The sequence below is a fragment of the Protobothrops mucrosquamatus genome, unplaced genomic scaffold (genome assembly GCF_001527695.2).
Source record: "Protobothrops mucrosquamatus isolate PMUCROS unplaced genomic scaffold, P.Mucros_1.0 scaffold1038, whole genome shotgun sequence".
Taxonomy (NCBI): Eukaryota; Metazoa; Chordata; class Lepidosauria; order Squamata; family Viperidae; genus Protobothrops; species Protobothrops mucrosquamatus.
Window position 1 is genome coordinate 447,669 of NW_015387270.1, and position 10,755 is coordinate 458,423.

Sequence of the window (10,755 nt, forward strand, 5' to 3'; positions counted from 1 at the left end):
CTCCTTGGTCATTATGATTTCTTATAGCACAACACTTTGTTGTCAGTCACTCAAATTTTCCATAAACCTGACTCTTCAAAGGCACAGTGGGATATGACAATATCTTGTAATGTTATCTGGTACTTATTTTAGCCTGTACTTTATGGTATGACCTATGTCACTTGTGAACTTGATTCATGCATCTCCTAGCTAGCCCCTTCGAGTTGTTAGGGAGAATTCAGTCCTGTATTTCCATCTGCTATGAAGGAGGTAGTGGTACTTGTTGGTCTCTCATTTGTGGAATCCCATAGTGTTTGATCTTTCTTCACTGCTGTTTAACACTTGTATCCAGGGCTTCTTTTGTCATAGAACACCCAGAACGGAGTTCCGGAACCTTTTTGGGATGGAACCTTGTAGGGTAGGCAAGGCGGGTTGTATGACGTGTGTGAGTTTCGGCACCTTTTTTTTTTTTAACAAAAAAAGCACTGCTTGTATCAAACTACTGTCAGAAGGCATCCTGTCATGTGTCTTGCTTTGACACATCCTACTGTCAGAAGGCATCCTGTATATTCTTGCTTTGACACATCCATTATTCTGAGTTGAGATATCAGCTGTATGCTGCTGATACCTAGCAGCAGCACATTCCCATCCTGGATCAAGGTGGTTATTTAGACTGATGCTAAGAACCCCTTTCCTAAGATCAGCTATTATGGCCCAGAACTTGATTCAGTTGCTCAAGCTAAACAAATGCAATGTCAGCCCCAGGAGACACTAAGCTAAGAATCACCTGAAACTGATCATAGATAGGCCCATCAGAACAGTTGGGGTAATCAGAAGATGTATTGCCTCCAAACCCCAGGAGAGCAGAACAAAAATACTCAATAAAGGTCCTTGCCAAGCAAGGGGATAGCACTTAATTAAAGACAGTTGCCTGCAGCCTGATTGAAGAGGCAAACTTGAGTTCTGTCCTCCATTGGAAACAGTAGATCGATCTCCTGTTTGGATGCCTTATTCTATTCAGCCTTACGTAAATTACTATTTGAAACAGGACAACAACTTGTGAGGTGAGAATTGAACTGGAATCTTTCAAAGTCAATGCTCAGTAGCTTACTTTCTTAAATTCCCATTTTAAGATAGAGGGGAGTCTACCTTAATATACTAGGAATATCACTGAGTCTTTTCTAGACTGTCCAAAGGAAATGCTTACCGAATTGGTGCCAAGGATTTGCAGGTCAGGCTTCTCCGATTCCAGCAGCTTGGCCACCATCTTCAAGAAACTCTCCACAAAGAGATTGATGCTCTGGCAGTGGCAGGCCATTAACAGCTGATCCAAGGCTTCCATTGCAATGCACACATACCTGTGGGTAAGTGGGTATAAAAATACATCCAAAATAAAAGCTCTCCTTAAAATTATAGGAACTGAAATCTAAATCATCCAGAGGGTTAAAGTTAGAGAAAGCTGCCACAGATGGGCAGACTTTCTAGTACTCCAGCCAATGTGAATTCAATTTTGAGGGTATGGGGATGATTTTTTATTTTTATTCAACCTTTCCCTTCCCTTTCCCTATTCATTCACAATAAAGAGTCTGGCTTCAGATCAGCCAAGGGGATTCATGGCTGATTGAAAATTAAAATCTAGTTTTTCCCAGGTACTTGTTAATCACAATATAAAAGATTTTAATCTGAGTTCACAAAATATTTTCCAATGAAATGACCTGCATTCACTCAGCATGCTTAGTTCACAAGCTGGACCAGCACTACCCAACCCCATCAAGCTTGGGCTAGACTATTATGCAAATCCAGCTGCCAATATACTGTAAAAGCAGTTGTCTGAGAAATCCAGATCCTGAAGCATTCTTGAAGCTTAGTGTATGTGCCTAAGCAAGCTGCAACAGGAAGAGAACACATAAATCATGGTTTGGCCCAACCACATGAAAATAGCAGGAGAGGTGGGGACAGGTTTAAACCCCAAAAGGACGTATACAGAAAAGGGTGAGTTCACTGATTATTTCTTTTGCTATTATTGGCAAAGATGCAGGGGGGGGGGGAAGGGCACTGCTTTGAGGTTTTTGGGTTTTTTGGAAAATATTCTGTAAACTGGAATAACCAAACACAGGAGTGTGCAGGATTCTCCTTTTTCCATGAGAGCACTTTGGTGCTTTTCACTTTCAATGGGGTTGGGAAAAGGTTGAACTGGATGCACACAATGCAAAGGTTGAACACAATGCCACTGTCTATTATTTGGATTGTAGGGAGTCTTAAAGTAGTTCACCTACTCTCTCTCTCCCTCCCTCCCTCCCTCCCTCCCTCCCTCCCTCTCCCCCCTCTCTCTCTCTCTCTCAAATGGAGGAAATATATGCTGCAGCAACATAGCATTGCCAGTTTTCTTAATGCGTATTGACAAATCAGTCTATTTTTAACCTATAGTACTTTCACAGATGTTCATCCTAAGTTGTTCCATTTTATTTCTGTAGAAATGTATTTCAATATGTATTTTTATAAACTGCTTTTTTTCAAATGTCTTGAAATAATCCCAACTACTGAAGTTTGGGAACTCTGAACTATGCTAGAGTGTTTTTGAAGCAGAACAGTTGGTGGATAGTTACATCCTAATTCATACACTAGTTTGGAAGGAAGAATTGGATAAATCAGAAGCTGAAAACCTCAATTTATTCAAGCATATTAACAAAGAGGTACAGAGACTCTTACGTGATACTTAATTATTGGTGACTGCACTCATGCAATTTTTTTAGCAAAGTTATAGAAATAATTTGGTAGAGTTACAGGTTTCATAGGTTGCAACCTAGAAGTAAGGAGAAACTTCCTGACAGTTAGAACAATTAACCAATGGAACAACCTGCCTCCAGAAGCAGTGAATGCTCCAACACTGGAAGTTTTTAAGAAGAGACTGGACAGCCATTTGTCTGAAATGGTGTAGGGTTTCCTGCCTGAGCAGGGGGTTGGACTCGATGACCTCCAAGGTCCCTTCCAACTTTATTATTATTATTATAACCTAATATTAATCAAGCCAGCCCTACTAACCTTCCAAGATTAGCTAAGCATCTGATCCCTCTCTTTTAGCTAGTATGCAATAATTCACTGAACAGTAAAAATGTGAAGATCTCAAATATGCCAATTACTGCTGTAAATGAAAGGGACTCACTGAAGGGACTCAGAGCAAAATTGTAGCCTAGTGACAGAGCATATACAGGTATGTAGAAGATCCCAGGTTCAGTCTTCAGCATCTCTAAAGAGCTGGAGAGGAGATATTCTCTACCAGTAGACCTGGAGAACTATTGCCAGTTAGTGCCGACAGTATTAAGATGGAGCAAGGAATAACTTATTATAAAAACGGTGTATTAATTTTTCTTATGATTTAATAGCAAGGGGTTCTTTTGATTTTTTTCTAGACAGCCTTTCATCATGGATGGTTTAATTAGAATTCCTGCACTGAGCAGAGGTTTGGGCCAGATATCTTAAATTACTCTTTCCAATCCATTGGCAGAGGTTGTGTGACACTGGAGACTAGGTTAAAAGGGACTGAGCTGTTTATTAATATGATTTATATAGCTATTCAACTCCTAAATACTGACTCCCAGAAGCTTGCGTAAACACAAAAAACTAATTAAACACACAAAGACACACCACAATAGCAGCATAACAGGCCAAACCACAACATATTCCAGTTCTGGAATATGAACAGGACAGGCTAATCCAATGCTTTGACCCAGTGCTTGGGGAAAAGCCAGGTTTTAAAGTTTTTATAGAAAGCCAATATGATTAAGGCCATCTGAATCTTGGGTGGTATACTATTCCACAGAACAGACACTCTGACAGAGAAGGCATACTTCCTGGGTCTCATTAGGTGACACTATTTGACAGCAAGAACATTCAGTAGATTACATATTAAGATTCTGCAGAATCTCATGGGAGGGCAGAGACTATCAGAGATAACTGTAAATAATCCAGTCCTGTGCTATGAACCATTTTATAGGTAATAACCAGCACCTGGAAGCATGCTAAGTACAGATCACAAAGTAGTGTGGTTATATAGGTATACAGAGGTGCAGCCAAAATTACCCGTATCAGTGCATTTTGGCTCAATTGCAGCTTCTGGATGGTTTTCAAAGGCAGCAACAGTGTACTGCAATAGTCTAATTAGGTAGTGACAAGGGCAGGATATCAAGCACGGCCTCCTGATTCAGGAATGAGTACAAACTGGCATAACAGATTGATTGTGAAAAAGCTGCCTGGATTCAACCACATGCATAAACTATGAAGGTCCTAAATCTATTACATATAGGTGATTGTACTTACAAACCCAAGGACCCTGTCCACTTCTTCAGGTATAACAACATTTATCTTCTCCCAAAAAGTCTGAACCTGTCCATGCTACATTGTGCCTCGGTCAACTCCAAAAATTTTCCACAACTGAACCGGCAGGGGATCTGAATGACTTTATCTGATAATTGCCTAGAATACTCTTTACAGCAGCCTTGCAGATGTTCCTCCAGCCCCTCCTTTCCCAGCAGGAACTGGGATACCCTAAACAAAGCCAACGAGTAGCCATCTGCAGAAGCAATATGAGCAGAAAATAATTATATTTGTTGTTCTAATTGCTATGAGTAATCCTTAATCAAGATTCTTACCCATACTTTATCAAGTTCACTCTTTGTTTTTTTCCCTTTAGGGGACTCATTTTCCAGATTTTCTGGGATCCAAGGCCAGCACAAGTTATGCACAGGGAACAACATAACAGCATATATTCTTTCATTTAACAAAGCCAGAGGGGACTAAAGTTCTGTTCTCTACTGTAATTGACGTCAACAGAAAACACAGGGGTGCCGGTCCTCCTTAGGGCTCAGTCTGGCCAACAGGAAAAAAATAAATCACCTGTCAGAACAGAAAACTAGAGCACTTATAGACTACCATAACTGACAGTCAGTGCTGCTATTGCAGCAAATGATTGAAACCCTGTTAAATCATCCTTGTAACACTTTAGATGAAACAAGGGAAAAAAGAAAGATGAAGAGAGTAAAAGTGAGAAAAATAGGGCCTTGACAGAACATGCGTCTTGGCTGGACATAAAATGTTGAATGTGAGGCTTTGCTTAGTTAGGCCTTAGCTCCAGTATTCACCCGTAATAATTTTGGCTGGGGATTTCTAGAAGTCCACACAGAAATAGAATTATCATTAAAAAATGCCTAGCCATGCAACCAATCATAACACAACCATCACAACTTATGAAAAGGATAACTGTCCTGTACTTCTACTTTTCAGAGACATCTAACAGACTCCAACAATTTCTTAACATCATTGTAGCATTCAACTCAATGAAATCCATCCAAAACACCTAAAACAAACCCAAAGAATCCTACTTAAAGAAAAAACAAAAGAAGTCATCTACAGCAAACACTATATGGCTTGTAACAGCCACAGACAGGCAGAAGATTGTACATCACTTGGCGATCAGAAGACATGAACATTCCTTAATCTCTGAATTAGAGGATAAAACCAACCACAATTTCAACTGGAAAACTGTCGACATTTTAGATAAACCCAAATCCAAAAATGATAGATAATTTCTGACAAATCAGCCATTAAAAGACATATACTTAGAGATAAATGATAAATTCTTTTTAAAAGATATAACCAAAAAAATTAGGAAACAAATAAGCCAGAGTATATCCTCCTCAACAATCAATATCCAGATAAGCAGAAAACAGCACCAAATAAATGATTAGGGAATAATAGCCCAATAAAAGATCAAGAAAGAGACCACACCTTGCCCAAGAGTGGCAAGGTAAGCTACCACATATAAACAAGCAACAAACTTCACCCATCCACATGCTGATGATGTTACTTAGTTTGGGAATGAAAAGTCTGAAGGACATCAATCGAGCTTTAGAAGAACACAAAGAACCTGACTTCTATATTCTCTCAAGTGTTTAAATTCTAGACTTCTTCCACTCATCCTTCCAAATAACAAATACTTTGCACACCACTCAGTATCTTGTATAGCAGCGGTTCTCAACCTATGGGTCGCGACCCCATTTCACGGGGGTCGCCAAGCAAGGCTGTCCGCCATTTTTTTCTCCTTTTCTGGCGGGTGCCTTACCTCCCTTGAGCTGGGCCAGCTGGTGGTCGGCCTGCTCCGTCTCTGCCGCTTGCCAGCTACGCCTCGGCCGGCGCAGGGGGCGGAACCATGCATGTGCGGCGCTCCCGGGCAGGGAAAGTCCTCGACTTACAACTGGTTGGGTAGTCCTCGACTTACGACCGGTTTAGTCCTCGACTTATGACCGGTTTAGTCCTCGACTTACGACCGGTTGGGGGTCACGGCATTAAAAAGGTTGAGAACCACTGTTGTATAGTGATAGTATGTTTACATAATAGCCATCACTAGCCTGGAAACAGCTGGTTCCTACCTCGCCAGCCTCAACCTTTTCACTATGATGTAAATGGAAAATACGTTCTTCAGTTGAACTCAGCACTTGTGACTACACAGACCTTACATTGTAGGAAGGGTGTGGAGTCCTTGGTGTTCTCTGAGCTTGCTTGTTTTCTTTCAGACCTTTTATTACCCAACTAGCACTGATAATGTTACCTAGGTTGGGTAATGAAACGTCTGCAAGAAAACAAGCAAGCTCAGAGAGCACCAAGAACTCCTCATGTCAACACTGAGCTACAAATATTCTCCTTTGTTAGGAAGGCTGTGGCAAACACAAACTAATGTACTGTCTTCTTTCAGGAGGATGTTTTTTGACTTATAGTAAGTCTGCAACTCTGCAATTTTTCAGTTGTTTCACCTTCAAATACTAACCAGATTTGACTCTGTCTAGTCCAGATAAGAGTCCGCCAAGTGCTGCCACATATTGATGTTATCTAAGAGGTAGGTTGGACTTAATCTTTTCTCCCAACAACTTAATATCTGTCATTATTTGTAACCTTATTAATAATTTCTTAACCACAGTCCCTCTGATACAAATCTGAAGGCATTATCAGCTCAGGTGAAAAGACTTTTCTGTGACTTGGAACAACTGTTTTATTTTGTGCCTTAATGTTGTTTTTGCCTCTTTCCCCCTTTTGTCTGTCTATGACAGATAAAAGCCATTCATAGTGTGAATTATAACAGGGATATTTACATATCTGCATTGGGCTGGTAAGATTAAGAAAGGGATTCCAGCCCAAAACTATTTGCAGACCATGTTCCATCTGTTCATCCGATAATTCTAATTGGAACAGCAATTTATTCTTGGCAACTACACGCCCACACAAGATACATGGATGTACTTCTTTTTCCAATAAACAGAAGCTCCTCAAAAAACAGCTGTACTTGTGAAATGAACGGCAAGTGCTAAGAGAAGTAATACAGATATAGAATTGACTTAGACAGCTGAATCAAACTGCGGCAAGAAGCAAAACACTATCACTTTAGGACCTGTTAAGATATTCAAGCAGCATTCTGCAGCATGGTGTCTTCTAAGTGTATTGGATCAGAATCCCATAATCCCCATCAACATTTGGAGAGCATCCCAGGCTATTATGGAAAATATTTTTAAATCACAAGACTATATTTTGCTCATTTCATGAGGAAACATATCAGCCCAGAAAATCATGCCAGAGAGCCATTTTCTGCATCCTAAGCTCGTTCCTCCCCCCAAAAAATCCAATAGTCAGCTAATGGCTACTGCAAATCCATTCATAAGTCAGCCTTGGTTGACTAGTAACTGTGAAAAGACTCCATTGAACACATCATTCTGTGAAATAACATGCAACAATACAGTTGTTCTTTCTGTACTGTTGTGTCTGCCATGAAGTACTCATTCTGATTGCTAGGAATGAATTACTGCAGCTCAGCGACAGAGAATGGATGGAGAAAGGAGTAGGTTAAATTCCTGGCATCACAAGATACCAGGCAATGGAATAAAATCTTTTTCTGCTTGGGAGTCTAAAGAGATGCAAGCAATTAGTCTAGGCTTGATGTGCCTCATTATTGTATAATGCAGCTTCCTATGTCCCAAGCTAGTTGCTAATTTGCCCATTTTTTAATTTTTAAAAAATTGCCTAACTTGTGCATTTTTAAAAAGATGGACCCACTTTTAAAGAAGACAAATAAGGTCATCTGCTCTTCTAGCTACCATCCCTTTTACCCCTTCCTTGCTGTGTTTCACTGCAATAACATTGCAGGAATAAGAAGCCCTGAGAAAATGAATTTTCTCAGATGTCTCACAGTCATATCTAGAATGACCAGCAGTGTTCCCAATACTGAAGTGGGGTGTGGAGGCAAGCCGCCACTGCTGCAGGAAGAACTTGATGGCTCAGCTATGAGTAAATTCTGTACATTCTCTTCACTACCCAGGAATTCTTCAGCATAGCTGCATTTTACCAATTCTAACTGAAACATTGTGTGTGCCTTCAAGTTATTGTAGACTCGCAGAATGGCCTGGACAAATCCCTGCAGTTTTCTTGACAAGGTTTTTTGGAAGTGGTTTGCCATTACCTACTTCCTAGGGCTGAGAATGAGTGTCCTAAGATCACCCAGCTGGCTTTGTGCCTAAGGTGGGACTAGAACTAACAGTCTCCCAATAGCTTTCTTCTCTGAGATGAAAATACTGAAGACATATCACAGTATTCTTAAACTACATGAAAGAAGATAAACCTCTATTCCTTTCCCCACTCCATGCATGGATTTGGGAATTCTTGAAGTTGTCTATACATCTTAAAGTTGCTGAGATTGAGAAACATTGAATTAAAATATAGGAAGGGAGATACTGTTAGGCAAACTTGGTAATAGTACAGTATTTGAACACTCAAACTAATTGCTCAGAGTAGTGAGAAGTGTTGAAACAGTGCTAGATAGTCATCTGCTGAAGACTTTTAAATTAGAGTCCTACACTGAGCACGGTGTCTAAACAACCCTCCCAAATTTATGATTCTATGTTTCATTCCAAAAGTTACTGACTGTGACATATTGTCATCATTAAAAATTAGTTCATTTTGATTTGATTTGATTTTGATTTTATTAAATTTATACCCCGCCCTTCTCCCGGAGAACTCAGGGCAGTTTACAGCCAGTTTAAAACAATGATACAATACAATACAAAATTTAAAAATGATTAAAAATAAATATTCAAATTTGGCCGCTTCTACTAAAAATTTGATTAAAACCAATTTAAAATACCCCTAGGCCAGTCCTGCCCGCTGAAATAACCAGGTCTTGAGGGCGCAGCGGAAGGAGGGGAGATCCGGAATCACCTGGATCTCTGGGGGCAGCTCGTTCCAGAGGGTGGGTGCTCCGACAGAGAAGGCTCTCCCCCTGGGGGTCGCCAGCCGACACTGTCTGGTTGACGGCACCCTGAGGAGGCCCTCTCTGCTTCTTTCAGGACTTTTTTTAAAAAAGCAGATAAGGCTAAATAAAAACAAATATTTGAACAAATGTTCAATGAAGTTTACCACATGACCCCAAAGTTGAGGGTGATCTTACAGTTGCAACGGAGATCATTCAATTTTACAGTCAGCATTATCCCTTTACTTTTGTCTCTAACTGCGATAATTCACATTTGGAGGCCAATAAGATGGTTATGGTTGGATTTGTGTAGGCTTTCTGTTTGTTTTTAAAAGTGCAAAATTAAATCTTGAACCAAAATATTTACCATCGGATATTTTTCTTTACCATTTACATTGTGTTATTCGTAGTACTACAACAAAACTCAGCACAAACTTGCTAGTCAAGGATGCTTTTCAATAAATAATCCCTGAATACTACAAGACTAAAGTCAAACAAATTTCCAGGTCAATGAAATCTTGTTATTTTAGTTATTCATAATCCCATTCATATTTTTCTTTTGCGGTTGTTGATTATTATTGTCCCATTTTTTCACAGAACACATGGGTTCACAGTTGAACTTGAAGCCATTCCATTATTGTCTATTTTATAAATTTTAGTACATACATTCTTACTTGTATGGCTGCCATTTGTATTATCACTGGTAAACCAGTTTTCAGACACTGTTCTAGTCTCACAAACCAGCTGGTTGCTGGAACACTTGGGAAAATGAGGATGAGCATGAATGTGTGGAGGCTGTAGTAGATTATTTGGCAAACTCGGGGGGGGGCAGATTGTGAATTTTTATCTATAGACTTTAAATGTTGTACGCTGCCTAGAGTCACTGTGTAGGAGTTGGGCGACTATATAAATTTGTTTAATAACAAACAAACAAACAAACTCCTCAGGCCATGGTCTGAGCATTGCTGCCCTAGAGAGATGTTGGTAGTTGGCATTCACAAACCTGAGTTAGATGAGATGGCACAATAGAAACTGGATCTATATATCCGAAACCAGAAATATATATTTTAATAAGCAGAAATGATTCATAATGACTAAGAATGGAGCTAAAAAAGAGCCATTTTTAAAGGCATTTCTGAAAATACACAGCATCCCTTACCCGTATCGGTGCCTGCCCACATCTCTGATCAGTTTCTCTGACAAATAAGCTCCAATGCGATCCAGCTTCTCTGGAGCAGAGAGGGCATAGAAAGTCAGCTTCTCCATGTTGGTTTTTACCAGCCCATCCTGAAAGAAACATTTTCATGCTAAAACTTAAGCTTATATTATTGAATATATTAATCCCCCCAAATCAGGTTTTATGTAGGAACATAATGCAATGTGTATAATATTCCCACACACAATTTATCCCACATGGCCACATGCAATTTATCCCCCATTTACCCTCAAAACACATCAGTTTAACAGAAGGAAAGACCAAAAGTCAACCA

General features: G+C 39.8%; 1 protein-coding gene across 3 annotated transcripts in view; it reads right to left on the reverse strand.

Moving 5' to 3' along the window:
* The window catches only part of EFR3B (EFR3 homolog B), a 59,050-nt gene extending 48,504 nt beyond the window's left edge, over positions 1-10,546 (reverse strand). For all 3 annotated transcript variants that reach the window (XM_015819986.1, XM_029284860.1, XM_015819987.1), the window contains exons 1-2: positions 10,425-10,546; positions 1,187-1,337 (exon numbers count right to left, since the gene is read on the reverse strand). In XM_015819986.1, the coding sequence (XP_015675472.1) occupies positions 1,187-1,337; positions 10,425-10,531 (258 nt within the window). In that variant the 5' untranslated portion in view covers positions 10,532-10,546. The remainder of the gene's footprint in view (positions 1-1,186; positions 1,338-10,424) is intronic.
* Between the last annotated feature and the right edge of the window lie 209 nt (positions 10,547-10,755).